Source organism: Chaetura pelagica, unplaced genomic scaffold, assembly GCF_000747805.2.
Source record: "Chaetura pelagica isolate M959 unplaced genomic scaffold, ChaPel_1.0 scaffold101, whole genome shotgun sequence".
NCBI classification, from domain to species: domain Eukaryota; kingdom Metazoa; phylum Chordata; class Aves; order Apodiformes; family Apodidae; genus Chaetura; species Chaetura pelagica.
In genome coordinates, this window is record NW_009952564.1 from 2,140,556 (window position 1) to 2,165,954 (window position 25,399).

Genomic DNA, 25,399 nt, shown 5'->3' on the forward strand with positions numbered 1-25,399 from the left:
GGCCTGGAAACGGCAGCGTTAGTGTGCGGGGGGAACTGCTCGGTGTGCGCGTCTGCCTGGGGCAGAGGTGTTTCGTTCCGCTCAGCTTTCCCCATCTCTGCGTACCTGCTCAAGCACAGGGGGTGACAGTAGGTCCTGATTTCTTTTTTGAGTGCTTTTGCTCGCCACGCTCCTCTGGTGTAGCTGTTACTGACAATGGATTTCACATTGAACCTCTAGGACAAGAATAGAGGCAATTTCTGGAGCGTGTATAGGATCATTTTGATGGTAGTGGTGATGTGATTTTAGTATTTGTTGCATTCATATTCACTTAAGAGTGCTGAGGCTTAAATAAACATTGTGTTTAAACACGGAAGGTATTCTTACAGCACTTCACATCTCCACTCCTGTGCATCTTCACTTTGTTTTTCTTCATGTGCTTCTGCATTGCATGTGATTTCTTTCCATGATTCTGTGCCACGGCGTTGCTCTTTGGCCTTTCCACATACACGTTTCAAACTGTTACCTCACAGGCCTGCTTTTATTATCATTTCCAATCTAATGTTTTTGCTTCTGGACTTTATTATATGTGGCAGTTTCAAAGTTTCTTGCTGACTATCCTCAGCCTTCTTTGTGCTTACTTACCTCACTGTAAAGAAGCCAGAACTGACAGACACGCAAGTGTAGCTGGTATCTATTCTTTGTGTAAGTTGGTTCTACACATACAGCTCTTGGATAAAACAGCTAGTATCATTTATTAGCAACATAAAATGAATTAGTGTAGTTTTTTCCATTTTTTTAATTATTTTTTTTTTCCCCTATGAGTTATGACTTCAATATTTATGGAGCATTTTCTATAAATACACTGTTGTATAAGCATTATGTCTAAATACAGGTCTGACTGTTGAGACATAATTACAAAATGAACGATAGACTCATCGACAACGTGGTCACTTTGAAATACAACCCTGAATATTGAAAAAGAGCCATGTTGAAACATCTCTGAAAAAATACTTCAAACCTTTCATTTCTAATGTGGAAAGTATATTGCAGTCTCCTAGATCACAATACGCTTCTGAAAATCCTGGTTAAGAACAAGGCACAAATGCAGTTTCCAGAAATATTTCAGGGCATATTGTTGTCACTCTGGTAGCTTCAAAGTGTAACTATAGTAAATGTGACCAGCAGGTAGTACTAGAAAAGGCAAGTTTTCCTTTGTTGTAAGAGATTTCGTAAGTGTTTATGGTAACAGTTGAAGAGGTTTATGCTTAAATGCTACATTAATATGCCAGAATACATCCTGTTACTAGAGCTGTATGCTGTGGGTAACATAAAGTTGTATTCCTTACTGCATGTTTAGAAATTATACACGGCTCTTTGATTTTGTTGTGTTCTGGTTTGTTGTTGTGTTTTGTTGGTTTTTTGAAGCAAGTTTCAGTGATTATTTTTTTCTTGTTTTGATTTAAACTGTTGTATGCATATCTGAATGCTGTTAAACAGTTGTAGTTTTTCTAAGTAGAAGATGTAACTTTTGAATGAGCTTTTTTTGCTGGAAATTACTACTTAACCATAGTTTTGAAGTGTATAGGATTGTTCCGTAACATTTCATGTTTTAAAGAAACCCAGCCAACACATAAAGTGACGTGCATGTACACCTGAACTGTGTTGGGAACAAAACTGGCAGCATTGGTTCCTTGCCCTCTATTCAGTTCCTTAGGGAGATTGAAAGGCAGATGAAATTTTGTGTTCACCACCTTGAGTATGTAGTCTAGACATAAAATGCCTGTTTTGTTTTTCCAATGTTAATCTGACATGCTGTGCAGGTGAGTGATTTGAGGAGGCACAAACTAAAGGTGAGTCAAAACTCTCATTATCTGAACTCACCACATGGTATTTTGTTGAACAAAAAAGAGGGAAATTTGCCCCTGCACAATACAATTAAAAAAAACAACAAAACTCCCCCCACCTCATTTATTGTATAATGTTATTGAAAGGTGAGATTGTCAGCCTTCTCTTCAGTAAATACAGGAAGTTTATCAACAGTCTTGGTCCAAAAGTGAGACAATTCCATCAGACCTTCTTTATTAAATATTTCTTTTTAGCTATTTGGCAGATTCTCAGAAGTTAATTTGAGAAATTGTCATCTGTATTGTATTTGATGCTGAGAGACATAGCTGTGTCCAAAACTGAGAATACTGTGAAACATAAAGGAGCAGGCTGCTTTCAAGTTGTGCTTAATTTCTTGGGAGTTTTTTGTTGTTTTTTTTGTCTACTGATTTGATTGTTCTAACTGTAATTTTAGTCAGTGTAATACTTCTAGTCAATAGAATGTATAGACACGAACTGGGCTTTTCTTAGTTAAAATGTTTGTAATTGGAAGTTAATGTTTTTGTCCCCTTATTTATCAACAAACTAAATGATTTGAGCTTATTTTTTCTTGTTCAGGTTCTCAAGTAGATATAAGCAGTTACTAATTTCTAAAACCTTTTTATAAATGTTTGCTTAATACTCAATCCTCAGGGAACCTGATCAAGCAGTGCTTTTTTATTTTAAGATCTATACTTGGAAAGTTAGGGCCTGAACTAATTAATTGTAACTAACCACAGATGGAATTGTTCCCGTGTGTTTAACTTTGCATTGGAATAATTCATCTTACGGATCCTGAAATACACTCCAACTATTTTTGGCAGCAGGGTGACAAAACTAGTACATATGTATTTTTTCCATGCTCTGAATCTGGCTTATTAGTGCTTGGAGCCATAATATTTCTTCTGAAAGCATGCAGACAAAAACATTATTTGAAGTTAAATATGAAGTCAACAGACTTGAGGAAAAAATCCCAGGGAATTAACATTTTTATCTGAAATTCCATTGGGGGGGGAAAAAAAAAAGAGTATTCAATAGTTTTCCGAGTACAATGGATATTTTTAAGTAAGTATGAGGAATTGAATTTTGTTTGTTTGTTTACTGTAGAGAACAAACTCTTCATTACTTTCGATTTAATGTAGCACTTGTTGAGGCTTTTTTCCAGTAGTCAGGAGAATCCTAAATTAGAAGTAGGAACCAGAGTAACTAGATCATATATAAGCATATTTCAGAGGGGAGGGCAGGGGGATGGAAGCTTTGATATAGTTTTCTGTGGTGGAAAGTTATGTTCTTTGCTGTCAAAAGCTAGAATGACTATAAAAATAAGTTTATATTAGCCATTAATTTCAGAAACGTTTGTCAGCGCTATTCACTCGCCCAGTTTTCTTTTAAGTAAAGTTTGTTTGCTGTTACTGTGTGTTATAAACCTGTGTGCTATTGTGAGCTTCTTCAAGTAAAGTAGTAGCTCAATAAGAAAAAAAAAAATTATATTAGAATAAATTTGTCCAATCTGGTACTAACATGGATGTGTACAAGTGGATCTCATAATTGTGATGTCAACATTGTGATATGTGTGCCTTTCTCTTTGCGTGCTACGGTTACCAGAAATACCTGAAAGCTTGCAGACTGTATGTGTTTGATGTCCTAGGAGACAATGACTTTGAAGAAACTAAAACTGATTATACACTTGGCAGGAGTTCAGTTTGTAGCAGCCTTGCTTCTGGTTTAGGGCAAACAAGAATCGTCTGAAGATGTTTAAGTAGTACCTATGCTGAAAATGGTGGTGGGCTGCTAGAGCATATAATGAGCAGCTATGATGAGTGTGTCACTCGAGGAGTGTGGGAGAAAATAATCAAATAAGCTTTTCAAGTGTTATGCCAACATCGATCAGTGGTTAGAAGGCAGGGGGGTCAGTTTGGTAAGTGGTGTAATGTAAGTGGGAGTATGTGTTTAAACCCTCTTTAGGCCACTGAGTAGTGTCTTAACAGGCAGCTGTGTAATAGTAGATTCAGTGATCTTGTTTTGGACTGCTAAGTGCTTCTTATATAATCAATTTGGTACATGTGGAAGGCACCTGTTGGGCTGTGAAAATTATGAATTCGTATTAGAACTGTGCCCATCACACATTAAAGCTTTAGCTTTGACTTGGAAGAAGCAGGTCAAAAGGATCTGTCTTTCCTAGTAACAAATGGGCACACATAATGACTTTAGCAGGCACATTCCAGACATTGTAATCCTACTGATTGTTTTCTTAATGTGTCTTTTCCTATGTTTTTGTAGTTTATCAAAACACTTCCTACTGTCTTTTGTCTCCTGTTTGCATCCCCACGATTTCTTAATCTCTTAATTAGTATTTACAAGTTATTATTACTCTTAATTAGTTTTTACAAGTTATTATTACCAATTACATCACAGTAGTATATACATAAAATAAATAGTACTTGGAAAAAAAAGAAACCAAAGTCCCAACAGTTGATAATTTTTTTTTATTGCCTTCAGTTCACTTTTGGCTTAAAAAAATGCATAATGTTGAGTATCTGCAAAGGTATCCTACTTACTATAATATGTCACTAGACTGCTGTGAATTTGAGAGACCCTTCTGTAAGTTTGGAAATTTACTCCAGATACACTAATAGCAGTATTGTGGATTATAACATTTAGAACAGTATGTCTTATGGGAATTAACCTTTCAGGCCATGTACATATCTAACCAAAATTTAGAATTGCATCTAGAATTAGGAGTCATGGTAGAGCAGAAAGAAGGTCTGGAGGAGTTTGCCTATGAAGAGAAGTGCCACGTTCTTTCTGAAGTAAGTGTAATAGTTGTTCTCCATATAAACAGAAAACTTGCTAGCTGATCTTCACTCATGAAAGACAAGGATCCAGATTGCTAGTAGTTTGCTGGAACATTTATAGCTCAGATTGAAATAAGATAAAACACAGCCAGTGGACGTGTTTAAAAATCACTTTCATGGCAAGTTAGTGTGAATAGAATATTTATTAGAAAATTTTTTTTCTTAATCTTTGAGAAGTCTCCAGTTCTAGACTATGAACAGTTGGGAGTTGATGGAGGAAAAAAATAGCTAATCATAAATAGAATAACACCATCTTGCCGCTATTATTTAATTTCACTCAATGTGGTAATACATCTCTCCATGTGGGAGGTGGGCATATCAGATGCTTACATTTTAAAGTGAAATAGCTAGCATTTCCTGGTCATCTTTACAGTGTAGGAAGTGCAGATGACAGTACCGATGAAGAGGAATTTGCATATAGTAGTATATTATCCAACAGAGGAAGCACACAATTGCAGATAACATGTTGAAATTGATTTTGCTGTTAACCCCATGCACAGCTTTTTAAACTCTGAATATTAGGTACAAGAAACTAATAGAACTAGTACTCATGGGCCGGTGAAACACTCTTTGCCAGGTGTGTTTTTGTAATTTATGTAGATGTGTTTTTAAGTGTTTTTTCACATACATATTAAATTACCTTTTTTCCTCCCAATACTTGTGTTTGGAGGACATAGAAACTAAATTTAAGTATTGTGATTTAAGATTTTTGCACCTGAACCATTCTATGAAATACAATGTGCATGCAGCTGTTACATTCATTTTCAGGTGCCTTAATACTTGGGTAATATTTATAGCAACTGATCTTATTTCGTGTGCTATGATTCAAGGCCTAGCTGTTGCTCTGTAATCTGATTGTCATACATTAAGTGTGCAAAAACCTGCAATATGAGAGCATCTAGCTCTCTTCAGCTGGTGTTTGATGTTGGCTTCTGCTGAAGTTAGATCTTCCTAGGGTTCATTCAATTCTGCTGAGTGCTAGATCTCTTTGTGCAAATGTCCTGGAAATACTTGAGTTTTATTTAGGGTGAACTGTTTTGGTGATTTAATTTTTCCAGTGTTGATTGTTATGTATACAATCAGACAACAGGGTAGGTGACAGATGTGCAAGTGTGCTTGTGTATTTTTTCCACCACCATTTTTCTTAGGAAAGGGACATTCACCTGTGCAGGCTGTAGTTCTATAATAAGTGGGCTTCGGAATTTTTTTAATACCGAAAATACAAGAAAATAAAGGAAGTAAATCTCTTTGTAAGCTGTACTTTATTTCATCCAAATTCGTAGAAGTACTTGAAGAAAACTGACTATAAGTTATGACCCAGTTTATATCTGAAATACAATTTGAAGTGCTACTGAAAAGTACTGGCAAAGAAACTGGCTGATACAGTGCAAGGAAAATGCTTACCCTGCAAACTTGTAAAACTAACAAGACCTTAGTAAGCTAGCTAAGGCTAGCTCACTGCCTTTTTTTTTTTTTTTAAGTATATGCATATGTTCTTACAGAATTGAGATTTTAATCTGTTTATCAAAAAAGGGGCGATTTAGAAAATCAGAAATTTGTGTGTTAAGCTTGCAGAAGACCAAACTTAAGAAGCTTTATATCAAGGATTTAGTTGTAGGTATATGCAAATTAAAGAAGCAGACAGAGCTCAACAGGTGACATTCTCTTTCCATGGGTATTTGGAATTGACCGTGTGGTACATAACATGTGGATTAACTGAGAATTGTACCTATAACACTTGAATATCAGTAATTACACATGTATAAGTAACTGTGTTGTTCACAGGGAATGCATCTTCATACTTCAGTATCTGTCCTGAATAAATGCCATTCTATGTTTTGCTCTGGCTATAAACCTTAAGGCATATGTCAGTGGAGAACTGTCCAGAGGATACAGTAAGGCAGAAGTATTGCCTGTGGGACCTATGTGTCACTGCCATTGCTATTTTTCCAGTGAACCTGGTGTTTTGCCACTGCTGTGCTACATAACATGAAAATTCCTGAAATCTTCAGATGTGACTCATTGTTGTCAGCATGGAACCACTGAAACAGTCTGCAGAAGTTATCAGAGAGATTGTAAAGTAATTTCTGAATGCATACCTTCTTACCTTGTTGTCTTACTGTGGCAATTAAAAGTATTGTTACTCTTTGACAGTCTTGCGAATGTGTGTATTTTGCTACTTTCTACACTATTATTAACATTTTTTACGTATTAATTCAGTCTTTTGCACATGCCTACACTTAAGAGTACTAGAACTTTATAGTTAAGTAAACTGGAGTTTCACTAACAGGTCTTTTCCCATTTCAGGGAAAGATGGGGTTAAAAGCTGATAATTCTAAACGTGTCACATAAATTTTCTAGGTCATGTAGTAGTTTATTTAAAAGAACACTAGGTGTAGTGTTTGCTCTGAATACATTGTTTGTGTGTGAAAATTTGCAGTGTGTCTCTTGAGTTGTACACACAACTAAGCTTGCATTTTTATGGTACATTGTGCAATATTGCCACTTTATGAAAGCAAACAAAACATGTTCTGAACTTAACTTTTTCTCGTATGTAAATTGATTGGAATTAGAAGTTGAATCACAGAATAACAGAATTATAATGGCTAGAAAGGACCTCTGGTATCACAGAATCCAACCATCAACACACGTATAAAAATCCCAACAAAGAAAAACAACAACAAAACACACCACCAAAAAACACCTGCAAAAAACCCCCACAACCTTGGACACTGGAACATGCCCTGAAGTGCCACATTTAGTTTCTTGAATAACTCCAGGGATGGTGACTCAACCACCTCCCTGCACAAGCTGTTCCAGTGCCTGACCACTTTTTGAGTAAAGAAATTCTTCCTAATATCCAGTCTTCCCTCCTGCAACTTCAGGCCATTTCCTCTGATCCTACTGTTACTTGAGAGAAGAGGCCAACACCCACCTCACTACAACCTCCTTTTAAGTAGTTGTAGGGGGCAATGAGGTCTTCCCTCAGCCTTCAGACTACACAACCCCAGTTCTCTCAGATGCTGCTCATATAACTTGTTCTCTAGACCTTTCACTAACTTGGTAGCTCTCCTCTAGACATGCTCCAGTTCCTCAGTGTCCTTATAGTGAGAAGCCCAGCACTGAACTCAGCACTCAAGGTGCCACCTCACCAGTTCTGAGTACAGGGGCACAATCACCGCTCTACTTCTGCTGGCCTGATGCAGGCCAGGATGCTGTTGGCCTTCTTGGCCACCTGGGCAACACTGCTGGCTCATGTTCAGCTGGCTGTCCACCAGCACCCCCAGGTCCTTTTCCTCTGGGCAGCTCTCCAGCCACTCCTTCCCAAGGCTGTGGTGTTGCCTGGGGTTGTTGGGACCCACGTGCAGGACCTGGCACTTGGCCTGTTTGAACCTCATACAATTGGCCTCAGCCCATCAATCCAGCCTGTCCAGGTCCCTCTGTAGAGCCTTCCTACCCTCAGGCAGATCAACAGTCCTGACCAACTTGGTGTTGTCTGCAAACTTACTGAGGGTGCACTCAATTCCCTCATCTGGCTCATTGATAAAGATATCAGGTAGTATGAAATAAAAGAATAAATAACATTTTGCAAATATTTATTTTCACTAACTTGCAAACTGTCTTATAATACATCTTTACTTATGTGTGTGTTCTGCGTGATAGTAGTCTCCAGTCTACATATAGATAAACGTTGAAAAATATTATGTAATTTATTTTTAATAAACATATTATGTATCATTATTATAGGGAAAAAGATCTTGCAGACGCTCTAGAAGAAGGAGGCTGTGATCTTGAAACAGTAAGAAACATCATTCAAGGAAGGCAATTACCTGCTTATCTGAGGGCCAAAGTCTGGAAGGTAAATACAAGCTTAAATCAAGAAGCGGGAAATAGTTGCTTCATTTGAGGTCAATTATTTAATTAACAGGCATCTATACAGAAGAGGTATAGTACTAGAATTTTAATATGATTGTATGTTGATTCATTAGGATATACCTCTGCATTGAGTTCAATAATTGGGTAGTGATGGAAGAATGCTAAAATGCTTAGAGGGCTTTCTATTTTTTGTTTTCAGATTGCACTTAATGTTGTCGGAAAGGGGGACAGCCTAGCATCCTGGGATGGCTCTTTAGACCTACCAGAACAGACTATAATTCATAAGGATTGCCAAGAGCTGATTGGTAAGTTCTGTTACGTTTAGATCATCTATGTGAAAATTCCTAGCTCTCTTACGGCTTTGTTATTTGAATTAAACAACCTGAATAATGTTTACATCTTGGAAGAAGATGAAAAGGCAGAGAAAATCAGGAAGAACTTGTAAGAAAAACATAGTATCTTATCTGCATTCTGACTCTGAGAAGGGTGACATCATGGAATTTTAAAGTACTAGCTTTTAAGTGATAGTTCACCTGCTTGGACTTGAATGGGGAAAGAAACCTGGGAGTTGAAAAGAAATTATTTTTTTTTCCAATCTCCATCTTTTAAACCAGGTGTTCTTTTTATAGTGTCATTCAAGTTTTTCACTTCCTAGTGACTGCTACTTAATCTGAAAAGCTGGTGTAGCACCAAAATGCATCTAACCTCTAAAGGAAGACATATATTGAACGCTTTGGACTTTTTTTTTTTAAGTATTTTTTTAATAGTGTTTTCAACAAAAATGAAAGGTTGTGTTTATGAAAGCAAGATGCTGCCAGGACATGGGAAATGATATTCTAGTATGCAAAAGCCTTAGTACCAATTATCAGGTGCTGGACTCAATACTTATTCAAAAATTAGAATACTTCTTTGTGCAGCATCAATAAGAGAATCCTCTATTTTATTACCTGTCACACTTTAATTTATTCTTGCACAACTGAAAGTTAAGGCAGAGAATGCGATTATTGCGTGTGTGCATGTGCATGTACTTACTACTTTAAAAATGTTGTTCTATGTTGTCTAGCTCTAAAATCTAGTAGGGCTTCCAAACCCCTCAGTCCTGTGAAGGAAAGGGGAGAAAAAATTTCTCTGTGTTATTTAATTACAATGTCTTTTCTGGAAGATAGTGAAACGTCCCATTTATAATGTTCATAGCATAGAAAATGAAGCACTTCTATGTCTGTTCTCCCTTTGTCTTTATTGGAAATATTTTGTAATATGTAACTATTAAACTGCTTAATAAATGTGAAATTAGTTCACAATGAATTATTATATAGATATTTCGGTTTTGGATTGGATTAAATCTCTTTTTCCATGTTTCAGCAAAGCAAGTACTCTCTAAATTTACAGTAAATCTTCAGATAGCATTTGAGTTTAATGTACTACTTTATTTTCCTGAGAGGTAGAAGAAAAGAAATGCCAAGTGTTGGCAGGCTTTGATGGGAAAGCATTAAAGACTTAAGTAACAAAATATTTCATTAACAGTAATAAGACTTATGGACTACTTGTAATTGAGAGCAAAAAATGTTCCCTGGAAATTTAATGCCACTGCATTTATGTAGTGTCTTAGAGTACGCAGAAAGGTGCTTTGGAACAAAGGAAAACCTAAGCTTTGTGTACATTTCAAATGCAATAATTACAGTATTTAAGAAATGTTTAGCTTGCTACATTAATTACGGAACTGGTTTTGTACCAAATATTTGTGCCAGTTTTTATCCAAATGCGATAATATAAATTATTGATTCAAAATTATTTATTAAATAGGGGACATCTTTACTTTTCAGTACCTTACATTTTAAGAATTTGTACTACATTATTGTAAAAGATTTTGTTCATGGTTAGTGTATCTTCTGATTAGCCACAGTGCCAAATAGAATTTAAAAGCCAGATGTAGTTATAAGTAATCAAATAATTTGCCTTTTTATAGTTACCCTAACAACCCCCAAATTTAAACTGTTTTTAGGAAAATTACTTTGAAGTAGAGATTAAATAAATAGTTTAATTAATAGTAAAATTTGCCTGTAAGTCTAGCTTATTTCAAACTAATGACTTTTCTAAATGTTCATGTCAGTAGGCTTTTGAGGAATTGGAGGTATGCATTGTGGGCTGAACTGTGTTGAAATTCAAATGAAGTTGTTGTAGAGTTGAGCTTAAGTTATCTGCTGAGCACATCAAGTAGGAATAAAAGATGGGGCATTCTGTGCATTAAAATAATTTTTTTGTTTCATATAGATCCTGGAAAACCCAAACTTCTTTAATACTGTTGTGATATTTAAATTCTATTTAAATGCCTTATCCTACTGGGGTTATAAAATAACTTGTATTTTTTATGCCTTTTGGATGCCTCTTTGTAAGCATTTAATCCAGGCTGCTAGTTTTTTGTTCATCTGGTTTTGTTGCTTTTATTTTTATTTCCAAGCAGTAGCTATTGGTGAAATTGTGCTATGAAATAATCTCATTCAAGTTATTTGAAAGGCCATTGATTCAGTTTATGTTGCTGTGCCTATTTCAGACCAGTTGTCAGTGCCAGAGGAGGAGAAGTCAGTATTACTTCTGGATATCGAGTCAATTATTACTTTTTATTGTAAATCACGCAATGTTAAATACAGTTCTTGCCTTGGCTGGATACATCTTCTCAAACCTCTGGTGCACCTTCGTTTGCCACGCAGTGATTTGTACAACTGCTTTTATGCTATCATGAATAGATTCATTCCAAGGTAAAACTCTTTTGCCTGTGTACTATTTTTATTGGCATTTCCTTGAAGTATTTTCTGAAAGGATGTGCATGTTGGTTTCAGCCAGAGTAACACTCTTCGTAGCAAAGTTGTCAGGTTCCTTCAAATTATAATAGATTGATTCACATTTCAGTACCTGTTGCTTTGAAGTCTGGTAGATGATTGAGTTAAGATAGAAAGTGCAGGTGACTGGTGCAGACTCCATGTGCCTTTTAAAGAAAAGCTCATTTCATGCAATATAAAAAATATGTGATTAGGAACTATCTAATTCATGTATATTATGTGAAAGCATTTTCTCTTTCCTTACCTAGTGTTTTTGGTATCTAAAATGCTTCTATCCCTGTCACTTCAAAGTACTTAATTATCACTAAATAAGTCTAAAAATCTCTTTACAAGAATTATTTTATATTTTTCCTGTGTACTAGTGAGTTGGGGCTGAAGTTGGTTGTTTTTTTTAATAGTTAGATTTTTTTAAAAAATAAAAAATTAAATTGGAATTTTTCATGTTGTTATATAGATGCTCTCACAAAAAATATTTTTATTTATGTTGGAGTAGCACCATGACACTCTGGTGCAGGGTTTTCTGGTTTTCTGGTTAAGACATGGTGAAATACTCTGTGGGTAGTTTATAATTAGAGATCTTAGTCTGATTCCCTGGAGGGGAAGTTCTGACCCAGCCACTGGATGTATACTCATAATATGAAAATGCACAGTTGGTGTCATGGCAGGAAACATTTATTGGTCCTGTCACTTGACTCAACTTGTGTCTGATTCTGATTTAATACACTGTTTGGCTCTGTGAACTATTTGAGGATAGTGTCATTATGGTCATGTAACTCATGTACCTCAGCCACATAAAACCTTCAGAACACAGGTGGTGTTTTCAATGAGACCTAGACATTTCTATTTTTTTTTTTAATGGTATAATTAAGGTAATAGAAAATTAATTTATTGTAGGCTTGCAAATCTCCACCTAGGTCAATTTGGTCTCAGTTTGATGTTTGGCTGCTGGCCCATCATTACTATTTGATAGAAGTTAATTCTTAACTTTTTGCTATGTTAAGAAGAGGAAAAGAATGACTGACTGGAACAATTTGCCATAATAACCATTCTAACAGGAAGTAATTTGCAAATTTAGATTCTTATGCTAAAATAATGAATAGGATATTTTTCTTCTTTTCACACTTTTGGCTGTTATCTTAATGGGAAGTCAGAGTCCTTGTGATAATGTCAAAACAGAATCCCTGCATATAGTATGTGGTGGATGTTTCCTGTTCTCCACCATGGACATACACTTCTTTAAGAAAGTTAGGCTAATATTTGTGTTTGGAGAGCTGTGTGTCAAGTGTCACATCACTTTATTTAAGTTTTTTAACACTTTGAGATTTGTTCCCAATGTTTTTAAGCAACTATTTATCCATTTTTAATACTTTTGTATTTCGTGCTTGATGAATTGACATTTAATTGTTATTCATGTATTAAATAAGCATATTTTAAATTTATTTTGGTCAACAGAATTATTTATCTGTTTTTTAATTCAATTTTTAGTTAACAATATTGATACCATACTAGCCTGGATTCCATATTTAAATCAGATTTAAATACTTCTGTGTTTATATACTTCATCTAGTGTTGGCAGTATTTTTTTCTTTCTCCTGTCTTATTAATAGAGTGGGGTTTTCAGTTTTTATAGGTTTTTTGTTGGGTAGTTGTTTGTTTGTTTTTTAACTCTTGAGGCAAGGTTTGTTTATGATCAGACTTGGTGAATTAAAATAAAAATGAAGGAAATTACATAATTGCAATTGCTACTGCAAGTCTGGAAAAACATAGAGGAGTTTATTATATTTTCACTGCTCCTTTTTAGGGATTGTTTTATGAAAGGAAGACCATTTCATCTATTTAGACTGCTTCTTCAGTACCATGAGCCTGAACTCTGCTCCTTTCTTGATACTAAGAAGATGACTCCTGACTCATATGCACTCAACTGGGTAATAATGTGAAAGTAGGGAAACATAATGAAAAATAAATTTATGTTAAAAATTTAAGTACAGCTTGACAGTCTATGGAGGAGTAGTACAAGAGATTAGAACTGCATATATTGAAATCAATTGCTTGTTTTTAAAACAGTGTGGGTTTGGGTTTTTTTGGTTGTTTAACATAAAGTATGATATTTTGTTAACATCCCATTTTTGTTGTAGTGGATGTTAATTGAGCCACTGATGTTAGGAACTACTTGGACTAAGTAGGAATGAAAGCAGCTGACATACTCAGGAAGTAAAAAGCTGTGATGCTAGTTTTTATAGTGGGCAGCTGTATGTTTGTAGATATGGATAAACATCAGCCTAATGTTTTAACAACCTCCATTCTAATAGATATATTTGGTTACCTCAAATGGTGTCATGCCTTTTGGAATATAGGTACATATATTTTCCAGACAGCTCTTCAAGAACTTCCTCCTCTCCTCAACTTCAAAACTGCCTCAAGCCAGGAGCATTTATAAAGATGCTTACCTCAATATTTTTTTAATAAAGTTTGTGTAGTAGAACTATAAAATATAGCAGCAAAATTCTCACGTTTCAATGTTAAGTAGTGCATGCAATGCAAAAAATCAGTGCTTGCAGAGGAAAAGCCTGTAAATTGATAAGGAAGATTTTATGACCCATGAACTCTTCTAAGTTCTTCTTTTATTCCCATTGGCTTTGTAATATTTTTTGTAACTCTGTTACATTCAATTAAAGAAATAAGACTAGAGTTATTTATGAAACTGCAAAGTCTATATTTGGTTGGTTTTTTTAAAAATTATTTTTTTTAGGCTACCACTAATTTTAATATTAAAATGTGTCCAGGAAGAGTTTCCATATTTTCAAAATCTGTCTTTTGCCAGTGATCAGCCTTCAAGAGAGGAATCAGGTGCTTTTTCACTACTGAATCTCCGTTTTTCTCTTACATGTAGTTTTTCTTAGTAAATACAAACTTCTTTGAAGTTGTTTGTTAAAGGTTTAGTGATTCATTAGGGAAAAATCTTCCTCTGAAAGGAGGTAGGGAAATGATCTAGTGTAGCTGCCAGTTCTCAGTGTCATGCTTTCTGGTGTACAGGCTTAGAAACAATCTTAACCCTCAGTTTATGTTATGAGATTATATTAAAATTCCTTGTTTCATCTGTCAAAAAACTCAGTCTATATAGAGGGATTTCTAATTTGTAGAAATACATAAACAACTTTCAAAGACCTGTCATTGCCTCTTTGTTCAGGAACGTTTTCTCTTCAGTTGTGTTTGACTCAGAAATGGGTAGATCTTCTTACCTTTTGTTCTAAAAGTATACTAAGAAGTGTTGAAATATTCCATTATAGCATTTAAAAACAGATACTGAGCTTGTTAGAAGCTGTGGCTTGGTTGATACAGAATTTGTACTTATCAGCAAGTTCAGTAAGACCCCAGTGAAGCCAGCTGGTATGCTTTTGATTTAGGTGTGACTGCAAATCCTATCTGGCATGTGTGAAAAGAAATTCCTGCTTTTTCTTTTATCCACTCCAATCTTGGTATACCAGAAAGGATGCATGTTTAAATTGAAACATGGGAACAGGCAAACAGTTTGTTAAATTGGAATGAAAATTTTGTGTTGCTTGCAAATGTGTAATTACTCAGCCAGAAAGCATCATAATGTAAAGTTAAGTAAGTGATGTTGCCCCAACTAGTGTGCAACCTTGTTCAATTAGCTTGGTTCTACTGTGAAAAATAAAAATGTTGTTTATACAATCCTTTCAAAGTCCTATTTGCTAATCTAGTTGACTAAATTTATTCTCTTATTGTTGTCTTGTTGGGATAATTCTTGTTTAGGAGAGTCTATGAGCCCCACAGTATTCCAGCCTGATTATGTTATGTTATCTCTGGTTGAATTTGTAAGGCTGACCATGTACATCTGAGCTTGCCTTCACACTAGGTGTATTTATTGACAGATAATCTATAGCATTACTTTGTTGTTTCTGTAAAAATTGCTTTGGAGGGTAGAACCTTCAATGTATGGTGCAAATGTATGTTTTAACATAATTTAGTTGCCTTTATTTTCTGTTAGATATCTGATATCTATGTTAAAAAAATGTTATTCCAATAAGATTGTTCCTGGTTATTGCTTTTTCTCACACTGTTTTCCAAATGTTTAGCTTGGAAGCCTCTTCTCATATTACTGTTCAACTGAAGTCACTCAGGCAATATGGGATGGATATCTACAACAAGCAGATCCGTTCTTTATTTATTTCTTAATGTTAATCATCCTTGTCAATGCAAAGTAAGTGTATAGTGAATTCTTTGGGACATTTCTTGCTGACACAATTTTTAATACTCCTGTTTCATTTTGGTTTTACTGACTTAATGTATGCTTGTCACTATTGTTTTCAGAGACGTTATCTTAGCACAAGAATCAGATAAAGAAGAAATTATAAGTAAGTACTTCTCTTATATAGCTGCTAGTGAAAGATTTGCCATATATGTGTAATAGTCATTGATTATTATTTTAAATAACTGAATTAGTGAATTATTTCACTATGATTTTGCTCATTAATGAATCCCCTCACCCACTAGTTCCTTTGTCACTATTCTTTTGCTGCATCACATTTGCCCTGTACTTAATATTCTTATGTTTCCTTTTAGCTTTCCCACCCCTTGTTTTATACTTCAGTTTGGAGTACTTGAAACAATCACCATGTTCCTAAGCCCAAAGCAGGACCTTTCAAATCCTTTTTGAAATCTACTGCACTTGTATTTTTCCTGATTATTGCAGGAAATAAGCACTTGATTTGAGCCTCATTCATTGTTCCTGTCTTGCCTTCTTCTGTTTTTTATAGAAGTTACAGTAAATTTCTTGTAAGCCTATTTCACCTGCCTTTGTGGGGGTTTTTTTATGTATGTAAATACAACATATTTAATAATCTACTAGTTAAAACTGAGGGGCTTGGAATTTTGCATCTTTGCCATATACTGCAAAACTATACCCTTCTACCATCCTGGGCACAGAATAGCACTACTGACTCTCTTGGGTCAACCCTCTGTAAAAAAGGCAGCTGACTTACTATTACAACTGAAAGCTAAAACCATACGGAGATAACAATGTGGTAAAAATTGATTTGTGTAGGTTTGAACTTCTAACAAATAGCATAGGTTTCCTATGGATAAAGGAGTATTTCCTGCATCTTCTCTTTACACCTAGAGACTGAGTCAACATTCATTTTTAATCAGGAAACTCAAGTGTGCTCTTCTTTATTAAAAATAAGCAGCTTTATCTTATGAAAGATATATGGTGCTGCTTTTCTATACCTGAAATAATGGTGTGCTTATGTTGTTTGTGTATCTCAGAATTCTTAGAAACTTCACCAGCCAATCTCGATTTAGAGGATATAGAAGATCTCTTCTCTTTGGCACAATATTACTGTAGCAAAACTCCAGCTTCTTTCAGGAAGGTAATAAAGTAACTTTGAAATTCTCCTAGTTTTGGTGACTGCTTAAGCTCCTGCTGACAGTAACTTTGAATATTTCATTGTGATGGTATTTTAAACAGTTTTTTTATGTTGTTACCCTGGTGTTATTTACTGCTAGAATCTTTGAAAGATGAGAAGGTTAAGTGAAACATGCTATAGAGAAGCTTCCCTGCAGTATGCAGATTACCCTGTTTTACAAACCAGGTTTTGTAAGCAGCTGATGATGCAAAAATGTCATACTTAACCAATTACGTCGTAGTAGACTGCACGACAGTCCTAGCTGTGCTTGCAACAGCAAACAGGGAAAAGTCACTTACTGGAGATAAAGCTGTCATTGCCTGCGCTGTTCTTGGAGTTCTTCCTTACTGAAGATACCTGAGTTCATTGAATTAATGAAATAAAAGTAATTTTTAATCATTGTCTTTGGCTTGTATATGCTTTCTCTGATGTGTGTAGCCAAATAGATGAGATTTTTTTGGGGAAAAAAACCCCATAAAACAACCAAAAAAACAAAAAACAGAGGTATTTCATCATGTTGGCATGGTCAGAGTGGTGGACAAGTGTGTTTGTAATGGAAGTTGAGGCCTTGCCATGATTTTCAGAAAGAATTTCAGTTGATCAAAAATTTGTTGATTATGTGGACAAGACTATGCATGTATTGGCCTTAATATTTGTGACCTGGTGGATATAGTATTATTTTAAGCCTTCACATCTAAAGACAATGGCTTCAGTTAACTTTTTTTTTTTCCATCTTGCCTTATTAGGACAACCACAGTCTTTTTGGCAGCAGCTTGCTGAGCCTCAAAGATGATGATACAGACTTGAGCCAGGCTCTCTGTCTGGCGGTTTCTGTGTCTGAGATTCTTCAAGCAAATCAGCAACAGGGAGTAAGTACACTGGTTTATTCTTCCCCTCTCCCCCAGTTTTATAGAAAAGGAAAAGAATCACTTATTACTTTGTGTATTGTAAATATTTTTAAGTGCTAACAACAGAGATGAATATTTGCTATTTCAGGAAAAAGTATTCTTGTCTCCCTTGTAAAGGATCTGCTGACTGCAATTCATTTGTGCTGTAGCAACTAGAGCTATAGCACAGGGGAGCTTAATGCAGCTGATTTGAATCTGAGCTTAATGTAATATCTCAGTAATTTGAATTACTTTCCAAACCAAGGCATTGTAGAGGCAAATGTGAGATCCACTACTTAGTACTATTGAGAAGAATGCCATTATGAAATATTTGTCTTTTTTGTCAATTAGAGTTTTATACAAACAAACATTGATTCAGGTTATTTCTGTAGTAGTTAATTGCAGATATACTTAGATGCTGCGACTTCACTTAGAGTATTTCAGACCAATATATGGATAGTAGTGTAGCTAGATTACAAGTTTCTTATAGACCACTGGCTTTTTGTAGCAGTTTCCAGGCCCCAGTTTAATCATGCATACTTTTTTTTTCCCTCAGTCCACTTAATGTTAAGTATCTACTTACATCCTGTTTTAGTCAGTGGGATATAAAGCTATCCTTATGTACTGTGCTGAGTAGTAGTGGACAGTTGGATTGGGATCTCAGAGTTATCCCTTCCAATGTCTTTTTGTGTGCCCTCATACCCACTGTATTTCTTCTCAGTAGAGGAGAAATAATTACACTGTGTATACATTTGGATGACCTTTTTTAATGTGCAAGCTGATGTATTAATTCAAAATCACTTTTAGAATACTGTTGGTGGTCTGGTAACTGTAGAAGTTGAGATTATTCAGATGAAATAAGGTGGTTTTTTGATAGCTATTTGCCCTCTTGAGCGGTTCCTGCAGTAATGGAATTAGTATTGAAATATAATTGAATTATGTACTTTGCTGTCAACTATTACATGATAATAAAATTTTTAACAGGCTTTTCTGTTTCAGGACGGAGTAAGGTTCTTTGTAGTGGATTGTCGTCCTGCAGAGCAATACAATGCTGGACATTTATCAACAGCATTCCATTTAGACTCCGATTTGGTTCGTATGCTTTTTGTTTCTTTATTGATTTTTTGAATCCCAAGCTATAGAGAAAGAGTTTATCCTTAGATTAGACTCTGATTTGTGGACTGCAGTGTCTAGCTATGTGATGAGGTTTCACAAGTTAGTTTCTCTAAAGGAGATTGGTGGAACAATCATTTTACCGAGAAGCTTAGTCCTTAATAACATTAGAATTTGGGATTCCAGGCTTCTTGTTCTTTTCTTAGAACTGGAACCTGATACAAGCTGAAGACTAGACATTGCTTGAAGGAGAAATCTCTTTTTAGGTTCATAATTTCTAATGAAAGGTGTCATTCATTTTAATAAGTAGCTTTTTTTTTTTCCCCAGCCAGGATTACTACAGCCTGCTTGTAAGGAGCATCTCTTGAAAAGGATTTGGCTTCTCCTTTAAAATTTTTGCAGTACAATATAAGAGAGGAAGTACTTCAGTTTGAGGACTGAGATGTACTATGGGATAATTACTTCATTAAAGATTTTGCTGTAGTTTCCATTTGATTATTGAACATCCAATCATGTATTTTCTATCCTTTTTTCCACAAATTACTTATGCTTCAGATGGCTTACAGTATATTCTTCACTTCTGGATTAACCCTCTACTATTTCACTTCAAACAGTCTGTGGATGCTGCATGGAAGTATTTCTATGTATATACTGCATAAAAGGGCTTTCAGTCCTCATCTGTTATCTTTACCTCTCTAATTAAATGATGTAGTATTTAGTATGATTTGCACAACTGTAATTATAGATGAGAAAAAAGGAAGCTGAGGGGAGACATTATGCTTCCTACAGCTACCTGAAAGGAGGTTGTAGCAAGGTGGTTGTTGGTCTCTTTTCCCAATTAACAAGTGATAGGAGAAGAGGAAATGGATGCAAGTTATGCCAGGGGAGGTTTAGATTGGATATTAGGACAAATTTCTTCACAGAAGGGGTTATCATGCTCTGGAAGAGGCTGCCCAGGGAACTGGTGGAGGTATTTAATATATATATATATAAAATTTAAAATACCCTGGAGGTATTTAAAAGACTTTGAAAGACTTAAAAAAACTTGCATTTAAAAGACTTAGGGACATGGCTTTGTGGTGGAGAATTGGCAATGTTAGATTTAGGTTGGACTCAATGATTCTATATATAGTATTCTGGGTTTTAACCTAGATCAAAAAAGTATTTAGGAAGAAACTTTCCCCTTGGTGAGTGTCCTTCTGTTAGCCTTAATTGAAAATCCTATTCCATAAAGTAGAAATAAGTATTATAAATTATTAAAAAGTTAAAAAAATTAGTAATATATGAAAAAGAGGTCCATGAAGACAATTCTTAAATTGTATATGATTAGTTCATATATCTTGAAATTATATATTGGAATTAGCTTCTGCAGTCTATGTCAGTTGGTATGGTTAGGATACTTCTTGACCCATGCTGAATGAATGTTGCCTGTTTCATCTCTTTTTTGAGCAGATTAATGTCAGGAAAACATTGTAGGGAATAATATTTGAGATGAAAAGCCATTGATAGAACTTGGTGGGTTTTACATGCTGGTACCTGCAAAATACACACAATTTACCTTAAGGGGAGGCAGTGGGGAAAGCCCTTCGGCATACATCTCATTTATAGGTAGTCTTAGAGGAAGTTGTGAGATTTAGCACCTACTTAATAAAGCAGCAGCAATCTGCTCTAGAAAACCCCAGTTAAATTTTAGGTTGACGTACTTGTGACTAGGTCATGTACTTGTTGCTTTGTGCTTCATCGTTTAATCTAGTGTAAAGACTAAATAATGAAAATTCTTCCCCTAATCCAGTTCCAGGTCAATATTTCCATAGTAATTTAAATAAATGCCTTCCCCACAAAAGCAAGTTAAAATTTCAGCTGTATTTAAAAAGTCTTTGTTTCTCCATCTCTTTCATATGGCTACTCATTGTTTTTACGTGCATAACAGGCCTTCAGAAGAACAACAGCTTTAACTTTTTCAGAGTTGTAAGAATCCCAAGTGTCTCCTTGTACTCCTGATTGTAAATTTTTTTCTAAATATTGATAATGAGAAAAAGCTTAGCAGGAAGTCAACAGGAGGAGAATCTTACTGCCACCTAGAAATTCCAGGTATTTTAAAGAATTTCAAAATTGCGAAGTTTGCATGTGTTACAGTGAAGCACATGTAAGTATGGAAATCGGTCCTTCTGCCATATTGCCAACAGAATGCAACATGGAAGTTGCAAAGACTTTTTCCACTATAATTTCGTCTGCAAAAATAAACTAAAAAATATTAGCTGCGTTTCTTTCCTAGGAAGAACAGGGTGGAGTTAGGAAGAAAAGGACCATTCTCAGTGTTGTTTATGTAACATGAAGTCTGGGTCAGGCTCTTTTTTTTTTTTTTTGTGGTGTCTGTCTTGTACAGTGCTGATGTTGTCTTCTGTGTGCTCAACCTGTTATAACCATTTTCCAAGTTTGTAACTTTTCAAAAGTTGTGTTACAGTACGTTGGCATCAAAAAGCACTTTTGTTTTTTCACTCCACAGATGCTTCAAAACCCATCAGAATTTGCACAGTCTGTAAAATCCCTATTAGAAGCACAAAAACAATCTATTGAGTCTGGCTCTATAGCTGGTGGGGAGCATCTCTGCTTCATGGGAAGTGGCAGGGAAGAAGAAGATATGTATATGAACATGGTGCTAGCACACTTCTTACAGGTACACTTAAATTGTGGTTGATTTTAATAGCTCAAAAAACCTGTCGCTGCACATATTGATACTAAATGGCAAAATATTTTCCTCTTAAAATGTAAGCTGTTTTTTACATTACTAAAGTTTTGTGAAGTTAAACTATGTTTCATTACCATGCCTGCAAAACCCATTCCATGGATTTTTATTTTTTTTTCCCAACCAAAAATGTCTTTTCTGTTGCAGAAAAATAAGGAGTATGTAAGCATTGCCAAAGGAGGATTTATGGGTAAGCTTAGTAACAATGAGCTTTGGCTTGACAAAACTTGGTATCTTAATGCTGTTGATACTTTTATTAGGCTTTGGTGAGGAATCATCTAAATGAATAGCATTTAGGTCTCATTGGTCAGGTTTATGTTTTGTGTAAGTCAACATGCTGCACTTGCACGTTTCTGGTTAACTGTTGTGCTTACCTGCATTTCTCAATAGTGAAAAATTATTACAAGAAGTGGGGAAATTTCCTCTTTGCTTAAAACTTGTAATTCTCCATGTTTAGCCTCCGTAGATTGCCGATTCTTAAGAAGATGCTGCTTCATAATTACGATTAATTGTTGTTGTGTTTTCTTAAATTAGCAGTTTATAATTCTGCAGATCATATTGTTGTAATCAATCAGGCTCTGCAACAATGAAGAGATCTGTGTCACCACAGAGGCATTACTAGTCAGCTTGTGCAGCATCAATTGAGCAAAAACTGTTACTGATTAGTCTTGGATATACAGTATTTTCATCAACAGACTAATTCCAGTGTAGTTCTGAACGTTTTTTAATGGCCTTTTAACAGCCCTCCAGCAGCACTTAGCAGATATCAATGTGGAAGGACCGGAAAATGGGTATGGACACTGGATTGCTAGTACTTCAGGCTCAAGATGTAGCATAAACTCCTCTGTTGATGTAAGTGAATTTTAAGCTCAAGTGGTGTAGTGTGGTAGGAGCCCTAGGTATACTGAGAGTTTTTCTTCGTATTTCTCATTCTGTTCTGTAAAATGCATTGCTTCAAGTCCTGACTGTTTTCAACTGTGTGTTTAATTTCACAATATTCACTGTCTAGTTGGAGGTGACCTAAACATCTTCCTCTTGAGAGGAAGACAGTGAATAGAAGAACTTGGAGTAGTCGTTCTCAGCAGTATATATGCAATGGGCAATTATTTTCCTGGCTCTTCTTTGCTCTGAGAAAAAAGTAATATAAAACTGGCTTACAGTTTCATGGGAAAGCTCACAATTATCTCTTCTGCAGCTGATAGGTTGTATGTAGGATCTGGCTTTTAATTTGGATAAAATTTACCATTAATGGAATTCCTTCCTCTCCAGATTTTCATAGTAGATCATCTTTACCTCAGACACATACTGTTAGTGTCATTTGATAGAACTTTAAAAGAATTCTTAATGCTGTAATTTATGTTCTACTGAGTACCAAAAAGTCCATTACTGTTTTTGTAGTCTGTTTCCTTTTTTAACCAACTAGAGATGAAATAACGTTATTTTTATGTGATTAATCCTGAGCGGAGTTACTTTTGCAGGGTGATTCTCCTAATGGTTCAAGTGATGGGAAAGGAGTAAAGTCTCTGATGAATAAAATGACGGTTGCTCTGAAGACTAAATCTGTGAATGTGAAAGAAAAGGTTATTAGTTTTATTGAAAATACATCTACTCCAGTGGACAGGTACGTCATTTGTATCTCACTGTGAATTAATAGTGAGGAATGACTTCCCATTTCAGGTAGCTATTTTGTAAATGTGAAGACTCTGCTAGTTAGGCAAAAATACTATTTTCCAGTTTCAGCATTTAGATTTCCTACGCATACCCTCCTCACAATTTTATCACAGCACAGTAAGACTGATGTGTTGCCTTAATTTGGCAAGGCCAGTGTGAGCAGCCTTTTCTCTTGATTTTTTATCTAGAATTTGTCACTGCATGGTTACTATGATTTCTTATAATGTGTCAATTCTGTATTCAGTCTAAAAGTCAAGAATCATTTCACTTTTATTTCAGTTCCTCCCCATCCTGATTCTAGTGGAGTGGGTGAATAACAGGAGGATCCTAAATCCTTTTTCTTATTGTTTGATTGGTTTTTTCTGTTTTGTGTTGGTTTTTTACTGCCTCATCAAGTTGAGGTTAACTTTTTTGAAGACTGTGATTTTTCAAGTTCTGACATAAAGCTGCTTTTCAAACCCAGAATCTACTTCTGCTCATATTTATGCCTTCAAGTAGAGCTGGGAATGAGAATATGCAAACATGCTGAAAGACACTTTCAAAGTTGGAAGTCATCATTCCAAATACTTACCTTAAACAAATAACAGCTTTTATCTGTCAAAGCTGTAACTGAATAGCGTGTTTCAGAGTTTTTTAAAATGCAGCCTTTGGAGTTGTATGTTACGAAGACATGGGTATCCAATAACCTTTACAGAGCTTTGGTAGCAGGATTTAAAATACATACAAAAAAGTAGTTTTTAGTGGTCTTGTACCTAATCAAAAGGTACAGATTGTTGCTTCTTTTTGTGTTGGAATATAATTTTTTAAAAATTATTACTATTCTTTCACAATTAGAGGCAACACATTCATAAATAACATTTGGTAGTAGCTTTTGTTGTGTGAAGAATTCAAGTAAGGCTGATATGTAAGCTCTATATGGATACATACAGCATGGAAAATGGATCTTTTAGTAGAATTTTTACATATCTTTGTCTCATGGCTAGCCCTCATGAAGCATTGCTTTTATTTATAAGCATCCTCGCTGAAGAAGACAGATTGCCAATATAGAGCATTTCAAGAATTTCTCTAGATTTCCCCCTTTTTTTTTTTTTATTTTTAATTCTTTTGTTCTGTCCTCTGCCCCAATGCACTATAGAATACCTTTCAATATTCCCTGGCCAGACAGAGCAAACCTGGAGCGGTAAGCTTGATAATTAAGCAGTCTGACTAAAACCACCTTTGTTGTACTTAGCATGGCATCGCAGTATTTGTAAGCATTGGTTACACTGACAAAATTGGTCACGTGTTTTTATATTCGTTTAGGTTTTCTGATTATGTTAAAGCTATTGGGTTTTACAAGCACTAGTCAAGGGACTGGGGGGGTGGAATTATGTATTGGTAGTGCTTTCTTAGTTTCTGCTTTGTGGTTTCTGCTCTCTTCCTTACTTCTTTTTTCCTTCCCAACTCTTGCTTTTATGGATTTTTTTTCTTTTTACTTGTCATTTCCTATGTAAGTTTTATTAGTGACTTGTACTAGTGAAAGATACCAGAAGGAATTACTGAACAAACCGTGCCTTGAGGTTTTAACAAGAGAGACTACAGCTGTGAAAAGGACTTGTTATGAACTGTTCATAAAGCATCATCAGAGCTTAGATCTGGAAATCTGGAATTTTTATGCTTCTCATCCAACAGCGATAGAACATCCTGATAGAAACAGAGGTGCTCATTACTGGGAAAAGCAAAATTCTGACTTAACAATTAAATATGCCTTGCAGGTCTCCCTCATCTTTTCACAAAACTACTACATTACATACAAATGTGGAGCCCCTTCACATTTGTCTCAGATTTATTGCTTTACAATTATTTCAGAAATAAAATTTGTGAATTAAGGGTATGTAAAATTACGTGAGATAAATTTAAAAACAGCTCATGCATAATCACTTTGGAACTTCAGTTATACTTTAGCTATGCTATGCTACAGCTTTTGGCCCTTGTACACAGAATCAAAGAATCATAGAACCATTCAGGTTGGAAAAGACCCTTGGAATCACTGAGTCCAACCATCATCCCTACTCTACAAAGTTCTCCCCTAAACCATCTCCACCAATACCACATCCAGACAACCCTTAAACACATCCAGGGATGGTGACTCAATCACCTCCCT

The 25,399-nt window shown here is 35.4% G+C and overlaps 1 protein-coding gene across 1 annotated transcript in view; it reads left to right on the forward strand.

Moving 5' to 3' along the window:
• TBC1D23 (TBC1 domain family, member 23) overlaps positions 1-25,399 on the forward strand; it is a 59,151-nt gene that overhangs the window by 24,491 nt on the left and 9,261 nt on the right. The window contains exons 2-16 of the mRNA XM_009993387.1: positions 4,539-4,655; positions 6,234-6,355; positions 8,448-8,559; positions 8,776-8,881; positions 11,128-11,332; positions 13,215-13,338; positions 15,511-15,635; positions 15,746-15,789; positions 16,700-16,803; positions 17,586-17,708; positions 18,726-18,818; positions 21,346-21,516; positions 21,733-21,775; positions 22,328-22,437; positions 23,064-23,206. Coding sequence (XP_009991689.1) covers positions 4,539-4,655; positions 6,234-6,355; positions 8,448-8,559; positions 8,776-8,881; positions 11,128-11,332; positions 13,215-13,338; positions 15,511-15,635; positions 15,746-15,789; positions 16,700-16,803; positions 17,586-17,708; positions 18,726-18,818; positions 21,346-21,516; positions 21,733-21,775; positions 22,328-22,437; positions 23,064-23,206 — 1,742 coding nt within the window. The remainder of the gene's footprint in view (positions 1-4,538; positions 4,656-6,233; positions 6,356-8,447; positions 8,560-8,775; positions 8,882-11,127; positions 11,333-13,214; positions 13,339-15,510; positions 15,636-15,745; positions 15,790-16,699; positions 16,804-17,585; positions 17,709-18,725; positions 18,819-21,345; positions 21,517-21,732; positions 21,776-22,327; positions 22,438-23,063; positions 23,207-25,399) is intronic.